The sequence below is a fragment of the Scleropages formosus genome, chromosome 2 (genome assembly GCF_900964775.1).
Source record: "Scleropages formosus chromosome 2, fSclFor1.1, whole genome shotgun sequence".
In the NCBI taxonomy this organism is placed as follows: Eukaryota; Metazoa; Chordata; class Actinopteri; order Osteoglossiformes; family Osteoglossidae; genus Scleropages; species Scleropages formosus.
In genome coordinates, this window is record NC_041807.1 from 23,468,469 (window position 1) to 23,487,679 (window position 19,211).

The window sequence follows — 19,211 nt, forward strand, 5'->3', positions numbered from 1 at the left end:
GGATTTAGGAATAAAATAAGCAATGGAAAATTCAATTGTGATAAAATGTGTGACACATATGTTAATACAATATGTAAATATTTGTTTTTCCAACTGCGGTATGAAACACTGATAAGTATTCCTATTATCAGGTATAATTATGCAAGTGACCTCCTGCATGCATATGCATAAAGACGGACGGCTGAAAATTTGCTAGCAATATTTTGTAATTTATTCCGCTTCTGTGTTACCGCCTGAAAAATGGTGAAATTTTGTTGTTAGGCTGTTAGATATTAAAAGTTTTCAGTTTGCTTTTTGGAGGTGAAGAGACAAGCAAATTCTCCAGATACAGGAGAAGTAGTAAGCGCAGCTTCTCTGTTTTGCAGCCTTCTTGGAAGACACTGTGTTCCGTGGGCCCAAGTGGAGGGTCGAACCCAGCGATGTCACCCTCCCTGCTGATGCCCCAGACCAGGAGGCTGTGCTCTCTTGTCAAGCAGTGGGCTCTCCCACACCACAGTACAGGTATGGTCGTGACTCACTATGAAGGACAAAGGAGACAGTCGGTATTAGCTGGAGAGGAACAGCCACTTATGTTAATTCCTTGTTTGAGGAAATGAAGATCAGAGAAAGCTGATTCATATCTGAAACAGAGTGGCTGTACAAAGTGCTTTTTCTATTAACTTTGTGCCCACATCATTGGCCTTTGTGGTAATACGTTAGATTTCGCAGCGCTGGGTCCCCGTGTCAGCAGGTGCATCATTTTGGGACTCGGAACCAACGCCATATAGCGAAGTTCAGCCGGTATCTTAAATCGTCACGGTAATGTTTCAACCTCCTTATTCTGAAACACCGTCAGAAACGAACAACCTTTCAAAATCCACAAAGAAATGACACGCTCAGGTGGGTGTTTTTAGATGTGAACAAAGGACCGCGAGCACATAAAGAGATCGACTCTACATGAAACGCTACTGGGCGAATACGGCTGAACCTTAACGTGGCGCGTGCAGGACCCGAGAATAAAGGGGCTCTTGTCTGCGGGTGTCCGTGTTGCTGAGCTCGGTCATCGCTGCGTGGACAGCTTAGAGCAGCCAGTTGAGAGGGGCATTAGCCTCATGACTGATAGCCTGTTAAATGCTTTACACTCCCTCTAATGTGTTTATGCTGAAATCACAATCTTCTAGTCACAGCAGAAAGTTCCTTTGCATCATTATCCTTGTCCGCTCACCATAAGTCATGGATAACTGAAATGAAGCCTGGAGAAGGAGTAAGATATAAAGAGCCCCCCCGACCCCCCCAACCTTGAAACTGATCTAATTGGATGTTAAATTCGAATCAAGCTTCACACTCATTGTGCTGCTGTCTGTAGGGTCGCAGCAGTCCGTAAAACACGGTTTCTGCACGATAGCCGAGCACAATGTCGCCACCTGCAACCATGTCGACAACACGGGTTCGGGAATTAACGAGACAGGTCTCTGACAGCCGTGCAGGGAGGCGATAGCGAGCTTTTAAAAATGAGCATTCAAATGTGATTTTTCAGGGCGGGAGGAAAAAAAAAAAGAAAAAGTGCAGCACATGCAAAGACGTGTTTATGGCGACTATGGAGTAAAGAAAGTACAACAACATAAAAGGCGTCATGGATGGTTTTCTCTGATACGTAGAGACGGCTTGACATTTCACAAGCCACGTTAAGCGAATCTGGATTTAATGGGTATTTTCAGACCTAAGCTGTGTTGTTAACATGGCGTGACTGTTTTGTACATCTGTGTGCCGCAATTCATTAATGAAGAGATGATGTAACGCGTAAGTGGGTATTGCAGCGTGAGGTTGTCCGGTCTAAATCAAACACTAGTCTCAAACTGTACATGATGAGGCGCTGCTGTATATTTCCAAGTACCTCGTCGGTGAATGCGAGGCGATACGCTGCAGTCGCGGCTTTAAGTAATTCATAACGTGGCTGTTTCGCAGGTAAACACCCAGCTGTATGAGTGGGTGCAGTGTAAAATGCAAGGGGCGTGACTCTGGAGAACGGCCTTGCAGCACCTGCATAGCAAGTAGGTGATAAACGGAAAGGAGGGGAGGTAGAGAGCGGCGCAAGAGGAAGATGCACTGCAGCAGGAACGGAGCTTTGTCCGCGCTTCGACTGATAGCCCCGTTGCGATCTGGGGTGGGGGTCAGTTGTTTTAGGGGCAATCCTGGGAGGGTCATGCGTGAAGGTTGGGGCGGCGAGGCGGGGGTTGGCCGGTAATAATGGGTACGTGTGACAGGCAGCGGTGCTCAGCAGGGTCCGCCTCAGCTCGCTCGCTCCTTGTGATGCAAATGAACCACAACCTTCCCGTCGCACACAGAGACACGCGAACCCCTCCCTGAGCCTCTTCTCCCCAGACGCGGTGGCCGAGAGAGCCGCCGTGTCGCAGCCACCGAATAAATTACCACAGCGTAGCCGCAAGGCACATAAAACCCTATCTGGGATGGTTTATAACTGTCCGCTACCTCTCCTCGTCTCTGCCGACGCGGGAGCGGCACACAGCTCCAATCCTCACGAGATTGTGTGTTTTGCAGTCGGCTGAAGATAAATTAACTGAATCTGATTAGCCCATCCGGCATATGAACCCAAATAAATCCGCGCGTTCGGCAAACAAGCGCACTTATCGCAGGGTTTCTTGTTAACTTGCCAAGAGCAGCGTTTAGCATACAACAGATTGTGATTCCGGCCTTTTGTGTGAAAATATAAAACTGTTAATCGGGAGCCTGCATTTGCTAAAACCACTTGTGTTCATCCGTAGTAATATTTCACTTGTAAACCTGAAGTCATCCTCTCCGAGGGTGGGAAAAGAGGAAACGCGGTTTTCTAAGGACATGTTGACAGCCTGAGCTTGCGCGAAGGAGGAAATCGAGGCTTCCCGTTGCCAGTCGATAGGGGAATTTCACTGCAGGGACTCTCCCCGAGCACTGAGCCTCAGGAGGCGTGAGGAGGACAAGCTAAGTGAGAGTATAATTCTCCTTGGGCTCCGTCCCTGAAAAACCTGTAATTGATTAATCGGCCTGCTGGGCAGCTGAGTTTATAGCTGCCAGCCTCTTACGATAGAATGATGAAGTCAAAATGGAATGACGAACGACGTGTGGAACATGGTTTCCGACATCAGTGCCTCAAGGGACTGGCACGTAACCGCTGACACGCAACCTGTGTGCCAGCTCCGTACCACCGCGGCCATGGTGTGTGTGCCGTGGTTTCAGATTGCGGGGCCTTCTTCGGTGACGGAGGCTGTTGCACAGAGATGTCATTCATGCCTTGCAGACTGTTTATTATGCAACCAGGAGCACATATGTAGCACTAATCATTATCAAATATTCAAGAGGTTCGTATATTAAATGCACCTGCTCTAAATGAAACAATCATTTCATCCTCTCCTTCATGAACATGAACTCATAAGCTTTTACTCCGTGCATATTTTAGGTTTTCTGTGTAAATTTGCATGCCGAAGCCTAGAGGTTTAACGAGAAGGTACTTGGAGAAGAGACACCTGGGTTTTTGTAGACTCCAACAAATCATTTGTTTCAAATTGGGACCAGTTCTTGATATACAGGAGATATCAGTTGGCATGTTTCACTTGTGGCCAAAAGATGTGCGTAATGGGCTGTTTGTGCCAGTAGTGGATGTATAGAGACATTTCGGTGTAGGTGGATGTTGGAAGTAGAGATTGTAAACTTCGATATCCCACATGCCAGGCATGTTCAGTATTAGAATATTCAATATTATTAATCATCATTTAGCTGACATTTTTCTCCTCAAAGACTTTTAGGTTTTGTATGCTTTGCAGCTTGCAATCATTCATCCGTTGACCTCTCCATGGTTCCATAGAACTCAACAGGTTACAAAAAATTTGCTGGCAAGTAAGCCTCCATTCGGGTCATCGCTACCATAGGAACAGATGGATTCTTGTCCACCATGATAAATACTCACACTGATTGCGTAAACATTTTAAGTGAAAGCTTTAGAACTACACAGCACTTCAATTTAGCGCTTGCATAGGTCTTAAACAATGAGTGAGGGGGATTATCTTAGTTAAACACGGATTATGGTTGAAAGACTTTATGAGAGTTGAATTGTTTTGCTGGTGCACAGTGTGACATTTCTGAGATCAGCATTCGAGAGAGGCTAGGCGCAGAGCCTCCGGACGCTGATGCCAGTAATGAAGATTTCATTAAATTCATTGATCAACAAGTCATGGCAGCACTGCGTTTATAGGGCAGAAAAGGAGCAATTTATTGCGCTGGAGCAGAATTCATTCCACCCGGGTGCTCAGGTTATTTCCAAGGCCATAGTCACCTTTTCCTGGCTTTTTTATGAGCTCCTGGATTATCTACAGTACTGGGTTTTGTCAGTTAATGCAGAGCCTTAGTAGTGCCTTACGGGAGCCGCTAGGGCTTTTCGCGCTTGCAGCGTTCAGAGATGTGCCGAAATGTAGCATTTTGAAGGATGAGCATGGACCACTGTGGTCATGACCCTGAGACCTGAAAGGCCTTTTGCACTGTTGGCAGCTGGAGCATCTCTCCCCAGTGGGAGCGGCATGCAGGAGGGTATGTCAGGGCCAGCTGGGGTAATGCAGGCAGAGAGAGTGGCTGGGGCCGCCTGCAGTATTCTCTATACCGCAGGTGAACCTTCTTGGTAGTTCAAGCCAGAGCTGCATCAGGCCTTGGTTATACTGATGGCAAGGTAAAATGGAAGAACCAAACAATTTTGTTCTTTTTATCTGCGGGATTTTAAATACAAATGTTCTCCTCTGTCTAGCCACCTAGACAGGCCATTTGGTATTATTTTCTACTAGTATTTAGCCAATGCCTTTTTCCAAGGTGACTTGCCGTGCTAAATACACTATACTATACTCTTCTAAATAATATCATTCACAAATTTATACAGCAAAATACCTTGACTCACACACACACTGAGGGCAACTAAGAGTCACCAGTTCATCTGAAAAACACGTCTTTGGACAGGAGCAAGAAATCAGAAACCAATGCAAACGATGGGAAAAACTCGTTCAACTCCACATAAACTGGGTCGGATTTGAACCCACGTATGATCCCACATGGTATGCAAATGAGGATTCTGGTGACTGTTCGAAGAAGGATAACGTGATTACTGCCACAAGACCAGTGACCAGAAGCCCTCTGTGCACAATTGACAGAGTTTTCTGGCCGCGCTCGTCTTTGTTGCCCTCAAAGCACAGAACAGCAGACCTTTACTGAAACAGTCTCACCGTCAACAGATCAGATGACTCAGATCTGCATAGACTATTTTAACGGGAATGCAGCGAGTTGGTTTAACGAACACTCGCTCAAGAAGGATCTTTCCATTGCCCACTTTTCACCCTCCACCCTCCACACTTAACATTTTTTTTGAAGAGAACCAGACACTATTTTTGTCTCATGCAATGAGAGCCTTGTGAGGCGTGAAGTGAATAGCGTGGCACTAAATGTGTCTGCATTATCTACAGATGTTTCTCAACTGTTAGAGGGATTTAAATAGGCGGCTCGTCTGTGGGTCTTTGTTTCATACAAATTAATTTACTCAGGGAACACTTCTGCGTTATGTTATGCGATGAAATACTTTATAAATTCCCTTTGTGCTCTAGAAGGACAATTATAAAAGCAACATCTTCACATCTCCCAAGACCTGGTACTATAAGCTTATTTATGAATATTTTGTTATTTTCTTGTAAGCTCTCACTGAATCAAATATTCATCCTATACACAGGTCAATACAAAGCTATATGGTACATGTTTCAATGTTCTGTTGAATAGTCGGACTTTTACAGAGACACATTATAAAACAGCAAATCTTTTCATAGTTTCTAAAATCTATTTTTTGGTAAGGTCTTTGTTTCTCTGAAGTTATTTTCTTTCTCCAATGTGTATAACCACTATAACAATTATGTATGTGGGCTTCAGTACTCAACAAGATTTTTAAACCTGTTGTTTGTGAAAGTAGAAGCATTTTAAAGCCTGTAATTGATGCGAATGAAATCAATCAAATAACCATTTATTTCTTTTGTGTAAAAATAATAGATGCACAATAAAATAGAGTTGACCGTAAATGCAAACAATATACAGTCAATGTCCAAATGAAGGCCTGCCATTTCTACTGTAAAGCCTCCTGGTGACCAGACCCTATAAAATAAGATTTGTGTGCTGTATGAATTATTTCACATGTAGCTCTGGTTTCCAAGACAAGGGAGGAATGGAAGTGATTAACCCAGTCTGAGGGGTGAAAACACGGGGAGAAACATGTAAGCTCAACACACCCTAAGCTAGACTTGAACCCCACCCCTGCTGAGCAGCTCAGGAGATGTGGGATGGTGCATGTTCCACCATGTCCCAATATAAATGTTTGCGTACAACTGATGCCTATAATATCTCAACCGGTAGAGCAAAGGACTTTTGTGATATGAAGTTAGATGCACTTAGGTTGTTTGTCGAAATTTGACAAAATTTGTTTGAAAGGGCTTTTTTAGGGGCAGCAAGTTGAGCTGTCACCTTGCAATCAAAAAGCCCTAGATTCGAATCCCCGCTCCTGCTGCTGTACCCATGGGAAAGGTAGCCTTAATCCCTCAAGTAAAAAAATTGCTTAGCTGTAATACATTACAATTTTATTTCTTTATTCAACTGACACTTTTCTATAAAGCGAAAAAAAATTGTTAAGCTAAGTTACAAAGTTACTTTTTTTTTTAAAAAAAAAAGAGATGAATTCTGGCTAAGAAGGTGGAGAGAGGTTAGGAGCCTGAGTGCCCTGAGTGTAACAGTACCACTCTAGCCACTATGCTACCTACTGTCCTGTAAATAATCTTGAGTACCTTATAATACAAACCTAATGTTATAGGCCACTGTGGAGAAAAACAGCGTTATGAATAAATGATAAATATTATTTATTTATTTGTTTGTATATACCCATGTATAAATAATTCAGTATTTCTTGACCAGTTATGCATATCTGTTGACCCTTATATAGTGTGTCTTCTGTATTTCAAAGGTGTTATTGCATGAACCTCTTGACGGTCACATGTATTGTAATACTTAAAGAAGCAGTTTATGCTTTTTAAATCTAACAAGTCATGGCAACAGCAAATAATACACTGCATTCTTCGGGTTCTTGAATGCTGGTGGCAGATTCTCGAAGAGAGGCTATTTCAAATTAATGATAAACCGACTGCAAAAGGCAAAAGGTTTAAAATAAAAGCCACATGTTGTCCTCAGTATTGTGAATACTTAAAGAATACATAAACTGCTCTTTCATGAAAGAAAGAAGTCTTATTTTTTTTTCCAGTATACATTTCTCAAGACAACACAACAAAAAGTGGCAAGACTTACTGTAGATGATAATGAGAAAATGAGATGGATACAGGACTTTGGATTCATGCTGTTTGGATTCATGTTTCCAGCGCACCGCAGTCTGCAGCCCGCAATGTGTGGCTGTGTTGAAAGAGAAAGAGAAAGTGCATCGTGCTATATGGGCTTCAACTGATACCCAACAGAACACTTGAATGTAGGCAGATTTAACGCATTGTGAAATACCTTCCCAGCTGCAAGGAAGCCCTAGATTTCCTAATCACATCTTGCAAATTGTGCAACAGAGCTTTACCGGAGGCAAAAGGTATGAAAATCTACTTAAAGTCTTTTACTAGAGTTTGTCTAATAACTTTCAGGATAAAAGTCTTACAAAGAATAAAAGGCTTTAAGCCGCTCATTCCCACAGTATGTATTTAGTCAGACAAAGAAGGAGGTAACACTAAAGATTTAGGAGGAACTTTGGGTTCTTTGCAAAACAAGCTATGAGGCTGCAGCAATGGCAAACACTATGGGTGGAACCTTAGTTTTAATTTTAAAAACAATCAGACCAGCAGAGGAAATGAAAAAAAAAAGTTCTTTGGAACTGACACGGAGGGAATTAAACATTAAGGCGCACGTTGTATTTTGTTATGATTTAGTGTCCTGTTTTGCAGTGGACAGGATAATTGATTAAGGGGCTATTTTTTCAGTCAAGATGTTATTTAGTGACAACTTCGCATCAGTTTTGAAATTTGGAGAGCTGAGCACTGAGGAAATTTTAGAAACGGTGGATGAAATTAGTGAGCAAGCATCCAAGTGATCTAATGAGCAGTTAAGAAAATAAACAGCGCTGCTGGGGTCGGGTGGGGGGGGAGAGAGTCTTACCAACAGAGGTAAGAGGGGGAAAAAATCAGCAATAATTTGAAGCTGGAAAACATTTCTGAAGACGGTGTTTTTGTGACGGTACACATTTTTGCACACTAAATTGGAGAGAAAGATGGCCCTTTACCAAGTTAGAGGCAGCTGCACTGAGAGCTGAGCCAGGAGCTACTGAACCATTTGGCAGATATATCCACAGAAGCTGCACGGGTAATAAACTTTTAAGGGCCTTTCAGTGACTTTTCTGGTAAGGAGGCTCACTAAGGCTAAGGCAGGTTTTAGCATTACTGGGCGTTTTGCATAGCCAGCTGGTACCAGAGAGCAAGCCATAACCGGAACCCCCTACTGCCAATCTCCACCGCTAGCCTTGCTGTGATGGAGGTGTTTCATGCAAAATGGATGAGAGCAGTAAAGTGAGGCCAAGTTCGCAGTGGTCGAGCATTAGAAGAGAGCCTGCGGGAGGCCGGCGGAGCCCTGTTCGTCTCTTCCACTGGACTGCTGGGGTTTACTCTGCGCTGAGAAATCCAGAGAGGGCAGGGCGCTGCACCGTGAAGCCTGCTGCTCTCTGGGGCACAAGCAAGGACAGGGCTAATCCTCTACAACGCCGATGCTCAGAGGGACTTACACTGTGCTTTAGGGAGACCAGAAGATGACGTGCTGGCCCGGCGAGCCTGCAGCAGAGGCCTGCCGTTTGTCCGATACCCTCTGAGGACGCGAGGCGAACGATCTTCCTCCAGAAATGCGCAAAAACTCGTATCGCCGCATTTTTAAGTGTATTTTTAGCTCACCGGCCCACTCCCACTTTGCGGAGTAGCTGCAAAATTTGCTAATATACAATTTACAATGTACAGCCAAGTCTCCAAACACCCACACGGAGAGACGCACTCATATCATCCTCCGTCAGACATCTCCAGCACCAGAATGAATTCTCCGACTGTTTCGTTCCGTTTAATTTGAATCAATTACTTGCCTAGTCACTGTCGAGGAAAATATCCGAAGTTGTTGTTAACACTGAAACCCAACAAGGAGGAATGTTTTAAAAGTTACATTACCAAACGCTTTAATGAGGTTTCTTTTTTCGCTTTAATATACCCTGTATTTCCAAGTGCACCGCACTGTGCAGTTTCCTTTTAATGAGGTTGTCTATAACTTAATGGAAATGTAAGAAAGCTCTAAGGATGAGAATGGGAGTAAATCAAAAGCAGGTGAGCGTCGGGACTCGGTGAGCACTGCTGGCACAAAGTTCATCGTTTGGCAGCGAACGTGTGCTTACCCAAAGAGAACCAGGCAGAGCAACAGAAACCTGTCTCTTATAATAAGGTGTGTGATGAAAACCTTTATTTAGCCCATAACCTGTAGAACAACGCAGGCTGCATCGCGTCGGGTCCGATCTGGTCTAAAGATGTCGCTGCAACAGTGACAGGTGATATTGGCTCATTTGCTCAGAGCGATAGATGAATTATGCAGGAGAAGACATGAAAGGCAGCCTTACCTTTTGTTGTTTTTAGGCAGGAGCCAGGAGAGCCTCTTGGCTTGTTTTGAGACTTTGAAAGATTACTTCTTCATTCCTTTGTTGTTTTTATTCTTAGAAAGGGCTTTGGGTGGGATGAGGGAGTTAGACTAGGCCAAAGCAGGAGCGGATGGTCGGAACAACCTGGGTACTGTTGGAGGATGCCAATTAGATTTTTTTAAGAATATTTTTTTGAGGGTAAGAAAGGAATAGATTGCAATTATACATGCAAGCTGCCCTGTTGATCTGCTTGCAAGTCATCATATTTATTATTTGGAAGGATTTTGAACTTCAGTTTATTCTTCGCCTATTTATGGTAGAGTTCTGCAGTTGGCATTAAGACATTGTACGCAGTGTATACCATAGCACTGTTCTCAACCAATTTCCATTGTTCATACACTGTTCCATTTAATGGAAATGATGATTTGCCTAAAGCAGTAAAGACAACATTTTTTTCTGAACAAAACCACTCGTCTTGTCAGGATTCGCCTAAAGTGATGAATGATCTGTGATGCACAATTAAATTTCTGCTGTCAACATCACTGAGGGCCGCTCGTGTCGCACTCCCGACCGCATCTGTGTCTTTGCAGGTGGTCCCTGAACGGAACGCTAATCGATTTCAGCACCGATGACCGACGTCGGCTCTCGGGAGGCGACCTGATCATAAGGCGGCCGGATCGAACCCGGGACACGGGGATATACCAGTGCATAGCCACCAACGCAGTGGGAACTGTTCTGAGTAGCAAAGCGAGCCTGCAGTTTGCGTGTGAGCTGCCACATCACCACAGGGAACTACAGCTGTGTAATCATGGCTCTTGATTCACACACGAGTACAAGAATTGACCACAGTGATTGTAATTTATTAACGGTTTAAAAAGAAGGACTCCCACCGAGGACTTGCAGATGTACTGTACTCCAACAGCATCCAACATGTAAACACATTCAGATGTAGTAACTCTTTTAGACTCTTTTTGCATAGCTATTTACGTAATTTATCGAGGAACTATAAATTTTAATTGGCTGTTTTTTTTTTTTTTATTAATAGACATTAAAGACATCACCCTTGCGTTTAATTGGTCACATTAAGAGGTTGTTATGTTTATGTATTAAATGCAGGGTCATAGTTTCAGTGCACAGCTTTCCTAGAGTGTTAAGAATAACGTTTTTAACATAAAAAATGTCACATAAAACTTTAAAGATTTGTGGTGGCAATATTAAATGCCTTCGAAAGATTCTGAAAAACAAAATTTTTAGTATTGATGAGAAATACTGTCCATATTTTTCCTTGTTTCTTGGCCAACTTTGCAGCTCTGTGTGGCTGTTATTTTCAAATGCTGAATTATCCGTTGCCGAATTATCCAAGAGTTACCACAATCAGAGCCTCGAATAGCTTCACGCTGTGTGGGATTTTGTCTTGCAACACCAAACGATCTCTCATTAATTTAGTCTGCACTGCTCCACTGGTCTTTTCAAAGTTGGTAGGAGGTTTTAGAACTTCTTAACATCAACTGCAATATGTGAAATTACCGTAACTAGACATTTACTGCATATTGAGGATACATGAAAAAATGCGCATTTTCTTTCTGCCCCTCCCTTCTATAGACATTGAGAATTTCAAGACACAGACAAGGAACGCTGTCTCTGTTCGAGAGGGACAGGGCGTTGTTTTGTTGTGCGGACCTCCTCCTCATTCTGGAGGTAAAGTAACTTCCAGTGACATTATTTACATGTATGCTTTTGAAAGGTAAGTGCCATTGAGTCAAAGTCGACCCTTGGTGACCTTGGTTGCTTGGGGAGGGTACCAAGGTTGTTCACACCACCGGGCTGTGGGAGGAAACCCAGGTGAACACAGAGACCATGAAGCCTCTATACACATTGAGCTACACTGGAGCCCAGTTCCAAAATAACAGCACAGGAAGTGTGAGACATGAGCATTGCCTGCTGTACTTTTACACATAGGCTGAACAAGGAAACGTGGAAAGGTGGTGAGCGGCAGAGCAGCAGGCAAAATGCGTTTTGTGGCGAGTTTGGAAATGCGATGCAGTGGGAGAATACAGATACATGAGTTAACAAAGCAGCAACTAAAAGTGACCCCAGGGCACCTTCACTGGGTGTGTAATTATAGCAGACGACTGGTACGCTGTGCTCTTTGGGCGACCCTGCCAAGCTGACCGCCAAACATTGCTCCTGACAGTGAAACCACAGATGTGGGTTGATTTGCATACACCCTTGGTGCCCTGCTCCCACACAGCCTCCTGCTTCTTCTGCAGATTCGGCAGCAGGTCGCAGACCAAGTTTTGGGGTGCGGACCTCCACCCACCATGCTGGGGTGTAGATCACAGCATAGCCATGTAAATTTGGATCATGTTTCTCGTCGTCTCTTGAATATTGATCCTGGGATTTATCTGCCTCTAGAAAAAAAAAATCACTTTAAAAGCAATACACTGGAAATCTGTTTTTAAATGTTACTAACTCTTCTTCTTCTTGACGTCTGCCCTGACCTCAGATTCTCAGGCATATAAAGCTGTTCTCTGCCTCTGGTATGTGCTGAAAGGCAGGTACGAGGCTCAGTACTGTTCAGTGAATGAAAATGAAGTTTCCAGGGTATATAGACAATCGGTATATCATATATGTCAAACTATAGCAATAAATTTATATGGCGCAATATAGAAAATGCTATGTAATTATGTGCATACACACTTTTTTGCATTCAGATTTGTTTATGTTGACTTCCACCCATTAATTCCCAAGATTTTAAGTTTGGGACCATTGGTACTGAGGAGGTTATTGTTTCTGTGTCGTTCTAGAACTTACCTTCACATGGGTCTTCAACGAGTACCCGTACTTTGTCCAGCAAGATGCACGCCGTTTCGTGTCCCAGGTGACAGGAAACCTGTACATCGCCAAGGTGGAACCGTCAGACGTGGGTAACTACACCTGTGTGGTGATCAACAGTGTCACCAAAGGCAAAGTTCTCAGCTCACCCACGCCACTGGTGTTGAGAACGGATGGTAAGTCTTGTTCTCCACGATTGACATCTGATTGCATTTGTCCGGTTTTCTGTCTCTCGGCTGGTTTTCCCCATTCAGCAAAACAACAGTTTTCTCAAGATCCCCAACCCAATGCCTCAGATTACTTTTATCTTAAAAACAGACCTTGCTGGGGATATGCACTTAAATTATTTTGAGGGTTGCTCTGCCTCCTTGCATTTTTGTTAAGATTCACTTTCTTTCAGTGATGGCTATAGTTGTCTCCAAGACTGCTGGAAACAATTTGATCACAGATCACTTCAGGGATATTGTTTTTGCGTCCCTCACATTTGTTGATGCTCTGCCGTTTCTTGTGCCTATATTGAGAGGTGTATAGCTTGTAAATCATGAATTATGGATGCCAAAAAGCAATTTGCCTATTGTCTCTCTATCGCAGGAGTGATGGGTGAATACGAGCCCAAAATAGAAGTTAATTTTCCAGAGACTGTTCCGGCTGCAAAGGGATCAGTGGTTATGCTGGAATGCTTTGCCCTCGGAAAGTAAGTAGTGTTTTGTTAAATATGTTTTAAGGCAGATATATCACCCTCCATAAGAATAAAAAAGACTTTGAGATCTTCTCTTCTCTTCTCTTCTCTTCTCTTCTCTTCTCTCCTCTTTCAGTACTATTTGGAGCATTGAAGGTTTTTTGATGAATTCTCCATTGTCTAATCACCCACCTTTTATGTAGCAGGGATAGACACATTAGGCATTCTTGAGAAAGATCGATATTTGACTCCAGCTTCTTGATCAGGTCCAAATGATTTTGTCTTAAAAGAGAGAAAACCTGGGGAGCTGGAGAAGAAGTAGAGTGCATTCTGAATTAACAGGCCACCTTTGCCATGGGCCTTGAACTGAAGTACTATACAGTAGAAAATCCAAGCATTTATAAAAATCGCTGCATGGGACTTATTTCAGAGAGAAGAAAAATTGAGAGCCTCACACATCTTCTGGTCCCTTATTCTATTTGTTATTTTTCTATTCACAAAATTATTTATTTATTTATTCTGAGATGTTGACAAACTGCTTTGAACAGTTTAGGGTTTTACTTCATGTATTCAATGCCTGCACTGTGTCCTTGAACAACATGCTTTACATTGCTCCAGTAAATAAAATCAATCTGTACAAATGACTTAGCATGTTAATAAAAGCATTAAATTAAAGGCCCTCATAATGGCTACTGCAAAGCAAATGCATTATGCACTTTAATGGTTTGTAATGAAATGAACAGCAAAAGGCACATATTTCTCTCTGTGTGTGTGTGTGTGTGTGTGTGTGTGTGTGTGTGTGTGTGTGTGTGTGTGTGTGTGTGTGTGTGTGTACTAATAATGTAGTAATAATTAATCTACCACTTTTAGCCCAGTCCCTGAGATCACCTGGAAGAGAACCAACGGTGTGCCGTTTCCCAGCAAAGTGAAAATGCAGAAGTCCAATGCCGTCCTGGAGATCCCTAGCGTCCAACAGGAGGACACAGGGGGCTACGAGTGCATGGCTCAGAACAGCAGGGGCAAGAACGTAGCTCGTGGGCGCCTCTCCTTCCACGGTAGACACCTGCTGTCTGGAAACCAGTTGTTGAAAATAATGCTGAGAACAAGGCTAAGATGCATTGACATCAGGTGGTATTGCAATCAGGGCACTGGCCATGTGACCAGAAGTTTGCCGGTCCAAAAGGGTAATTCCATACATTCTACAGATACTTATCATGAATGGTTTTTAAAACATACATGCCTTTTAATTTAACTCATTTATACATCAGTTCATTTTACTGAAGCGTCTCACAATATTGCAGGAAGTCCTTTACATAGGACTTCAACCAACAGCCTTTGGAATGTAGGTCTATGTCTCTAACCACAATGCTACCTGTTGCCATGGGTAAAATGTAAGCTACTTTGTATTAGAGTTAATGCTAAGTGTATTACGTAGAAATTAACAAGATGCACCTGATGCATCAAATAAAACCTCTTTCCTAGGGAGATTATGGATGTTTCTGTGCCAAACAGGTGTCAGCCCTTGTTAATTGAGCCTGATATTTTACATCAACTGAGGGACCTTTGCCGTATTAACATTTTATAAATACTTTCCCAGCAGTATACCATCAATCATGTCTTTCTCAGTGGCCAGCTGGCTTCTGCACTATTTCATGTGATTTTGTCATTCATGTGGGAACAAGAGACGATACTGTGAGTCGACACTCATCATCAGGAGATGTATAGTAGATGTAATCAAGAGACAACACATACACATTGCTTTGTTTGAGAGTTCCTTGAAGAACGGGGTCTGATGTCTGCGTTAAGTGGGGAGGAAAAGCCCTGATTTCATTGAGCGTCTTGTGGGGAAATATATTTGAAGTGAGGTAATTGAACGTTGGTGACTTTTGAAGTGCATTCTCCTAAGGCAAGAAAAGGATCATGGCACCCCGGCCTTAGATGATTCCACATTTCAGCTCTGCTCAATGACAGTGCGCTGCCATTTTTGTCTGTTTGTCTTCACAGCAAAACCACAATGGATCCAAACTATGAGGGACACTGCTCTGGCCATTGAGGAGAAGCTGTTCTGGGACTGCAAGGCCACTGGAAAGCCAAAACCTTCATACAGCTGGCTCAGGAACGGGGAGCCACTAGCTGTGGAGGTAACTTCAGTCCACTGGCAAATCAGTGTGGCACATGCACTCCCACTTCCAGAGACCAGTGCGATCGATCACTGCTACATCTGCATATGTTTACAGTTATTCATTTAGCAGATGCTTTTCCCCGAAGTGACTCTTAGATGACTTCTTTGCTTATGGTGACTTGCAATGTTAGATGCACTGCACTAAACTCCGTACAGTCATTCATGCACTTACACAGCAAAGCAACATGAAACGCATACACACACACACACACACACACACACACACACACACATACTAAGGGCTATTTAGAGTTACTAGATCACCTGAAACACATCTTTGGTCTGTGGAAGGAAATTTGAACACCTGGAGGAAACCCATGTGAACATGCAAACTTTACGCAGGTTAAGCCAGATTCAAAATTGCGTCTGAAATCACATCCAAATACACAGCCCAAGTGCCATGGTCTACCAGCACTACCCACTGTGCCATTGTGCCACACCATTTGCTGCTATATGTTCACTTCTAAAGATGATTAATGCCAAATTGCCATCTGTGCAATCCTACTTCATTCATCAAATGAATGCCACTTATTTGTGACGTAGCATTAAGAAAATTAGAAGCAAAAACATGTCCAGTATCAACCGAATCAATGATGCTGCTTTAAAAAATCAATCCATCAATTGGTCAGTCTTCAAGCAGCATCCTTGTATCTCACCCCCCAAACTCAGCCATTGCTCACGTAGGTATGTGGCATAGGCAGCATTTTTTTTTCTTGCACCTTGTCACAGTAAACAGTTGAGATGCAAGTGGTTTAAATTGCCCTTTATGTCATTGCCAGGGAAGAGTGCAAGTAGAAAATGGAGCATTATCCATATCAGCACTGAACCTCTCTGATGCTGGCATGTATCAGTGTGTGGCTGAGAACAAGCATGGCACCATCTACTCCAGTGCTGAGCTCATGGTGTTAGGTAAGGCAACTTCACCTCAGTGCACCAGTAGAGTTCCATGCCTTATTTGGGCTTAGTGATCATCCTCATGTGCATGCATACTTCATGCTTTTCTTTAAATTGATTTTACAGTTTTTGAAAGGAATGTGTTCTGTATCTAATTGGTTTCTCAGTATTTTTAGTATTCTAATGGTAGACAATCACAACAGACTCAATAACTTGTCTTTCGAATGACAGTGTGAGAGAAATGTAATGAAGTCATGCATGATGTCACTGTCCTTTGAAATTCCCAAACACCTGCTCAGTTTCAACCAGGTGTCATAGGCTCTAGGATCAGTCACCTGTGAAATCACACACATTAGAGACCTTATGAAGAATACAGGTTGCCACAGCCTCAGAGAGACAACTTAAGGGGTTTACGATACAAAACCGTCACTGTTCTTGTGCACTGAACTGCTTACACTTCAAGACAGAATAATCAGTGATTCTAAAAGCCTTTCAGCTTGGTGAGTAATGTCACCCAGCATGTTTTCTATGAAGCACCAGCTATCAGCAATATTGATAACATCTTTTTTTGCCATTGTCACAAGTTGAAATGGAGTTGGTTGGCTTTGTCACAGCGCAGGTGTTGCTCAGTCACATGGGAATGTTTCAGACTGATGTGAGAAATAAAGTTATAACAGATAAGCCGTCATGAAGCCACTTTGACACCTTGTGCAAGTAGAGTAATGTGGAACTGCAGTAACAAATCACATCTCAACTAGCTGTGATGTCTTTCTGAGTCCTGTCCCAACACCAATTGTTTCCCAACCTTTTTTTTTATTTTGTAGCCTCGCCCCCCGACTTTAGCCGGAATCCGCTGAGGGCTCTGCTGAAAGCCAGAGCTGGCAGTGAGGTTGTACTGGAGTGCCGGCCACGAGCCTATCCCCAGGCAATTACCCTGTGGAAGAAGGGCAATGAGATTGTGCACAGGAGTGAGAGGTAATTCATATTATTGGCAATCAATATGTGTCAGCTTTGCCTATGCTTATGGAAAGTGTGGGCCTTGTGCTGGCCAGCAATGAGCACACAGAAGAACAACCCAGATTTAGAAGAGCACAATCACTGCAACAGAGATGATTTATATTTCATGCTCGGAAGATATTGGTTATGTGAAACTGCTGATGACCGATAATGATAGTATGATGGTGCAGACCACTACTATGACGAAAGAATTTTTAACTCCATTTAGATCTGTATTTCAACAAAACAGTGCATTGATCTGCTTTACAAACAGGAAAACATTACATAGACTGAAATCCCAACTAGTTAAAAGTTGCTGATTTGATTTTCATGGATTTAAATAGATGCACCACATTCTGCATAAGTGCTGTGCTCCATTTTGTGTACACAGCAATGCTCCCTGAGGAGACTATTTTTTAGTTAGCTTTTTAATCACATAATAGTTTATCCCTGATTTTGTTTAAAGCTGCACTCTGTTGAAGAATTTTCATCTTTAAAATTATTAGTGTTATATTCAGGTGAAAATATAAAGGAAGCGTTAACCCGTACAGCAAAGGGTTCATTGTTTAAATTATGTTTTCCTGCCATGCAGTTTATAGTATCTGACCCAGTTACATAGCTGTGTATCATGGATGCCACGGTAGTAGAAGGCAGTAGGGCTTGAACCAGCATCCTATAGATTACAGTTAGGTTAATGTTTGTAAATGATGTCCTACTTTCTACCCCAATGACTGCTTGGTCTATCTTTGGCGACATAATTTACTAAAAGCCATTCTTTGAAAAGTAGTGACAACAGCAAATATTGTTTAGTGCACCCAGTTCAATACTCTGACAATGCAAAGCAAGTCGCCTAGAAGAGTGCGTCTTGTTAGGTGTTTCCGGATCGGAGCGCGACACATCACTTCTTCTGACAGCTTATACAAACTATTGAACACATGCAGCGAGTGAACAGAGAGCTTAACTGCTCCCCGCTGGCAACCAGAGGGAAGTGTGTGTGACACCGCAACGGAGGAATACACAGGGAGTAAACAGAGGAGCGATTGTGTGGACGGTAACAATTGCAGGCTCTCGGACTGCCCGCGCAGCATTGCTAATTCTAGTAAGCTGAAGCTTTGAGAGGGTTATTAGAACCAAAATCTGCTGCAGTCTTGATTTTGTTTTCCTACATTTTTTAAGGTTCTCTTCTATTCTATTTATGTCTTAAAATATCGGGAGAGGTTTAAAATGTATTTGGAATAGGAAACTTAGAAGTTAAATGCAGAACCAGCAAAATTAAACAATATTCAGTCAGCATTCATTTTACAACATTGCAAAGTAAGCAATAACTTTTGAAAATTTCTACTGCTGTTAATGCCTGCTTCAGTTCTTTAATTTTTTCTTCTTTTTTTTTTTTTTCTACATCAAATGCATCATTACTGTGCTCCATTCTTATATAGATAATATACTTTGTGTGTGTTGGGTTATACCATCTAGAGATCATGTTGCATTAGTTCTTCTTTGTGTAGTATGCTCTAAAGACTGGGGGTCACGAGTGTTAAAGCTCCTCTAGGTAGGTTGCAGAGTTGTGAAAGAAGGGTTGGGGGGTGCTACATGTCCAAGTGAGATAAAGCCTCCAGCAGCAAACGGGATAAAAAGTCTCATGTGATTGAAACGTTTCTGGTGCTTGTTGAGATAAAGTAGAAGGGTAAAGTCTGGGCAAAAGTACTTTACAAAACATATCTCTTGAACCAAAGTCTCCACATCTCATTGTTGTGCCTCCAAAGAACCAACATAATTGTTAAATGAATAACTGAATCAAACATATTAAGATGGTATATGAACATGCAAATGTTACAATTTATATATGTCTGTGTGTGTGTGTGTGTGTGTGTGTGTGTGTATTTCCATTTTATTTTGAAGGGAACTTTTTGTTGCGTGAGGGGGGGTGTGGTAGT

General features: G+C 42.6%; 1 protein-coding gene across 1 annotated transcript in view; it reads left to right on the forward strand.

Moving 5' to 3' along the window:
* LOC108938753 (contactin-3-like) overlaps positions 1 to 19,211 on the forward strand; it is a 52,898-nt gene that overhangs the window by 18,376 nt on the left and 15,311 nt on the right. Inside the window, exons 3-11 of the mRNA XM_018759610.2 lie at positions 366 to 501; positions 10,282 to 10,457; positions 11,294 to 11,389; positions 12,499 to 12,702; positions 13,118 to 13,220; positions 14,076 to 14,260; positions 15,210 to 15,346; positions 16,167 to 16,296; positions 17,106 to 17,256. Of these exons, the coding sequence (XP_018615126.1) occupies positions 366 to 501; positions 10,282 to 10,457; positions 11,294 to 11,389; positions 12,499 to 12,702; positions 13,118 to 13,220; positions 14,076 to 14,260; positions 15,210 to 15,346; positions 16,167 to 16,296; positions 17,106 to 17,256 (1,318 nt within the window). The remainder of the gene's footprint in view (positions 1 to 365; positions 502 to 10,281; positions 10,458 to 11,293; positions 11,390 to 12,498; positions 12,703 to 13,117; positions 13,221 to 14,075; positions 14,261 to 15,209; positions 15,347 to 16,166; positions 16,297 to 17,105; positions 17,257 to 19,211) is intronic.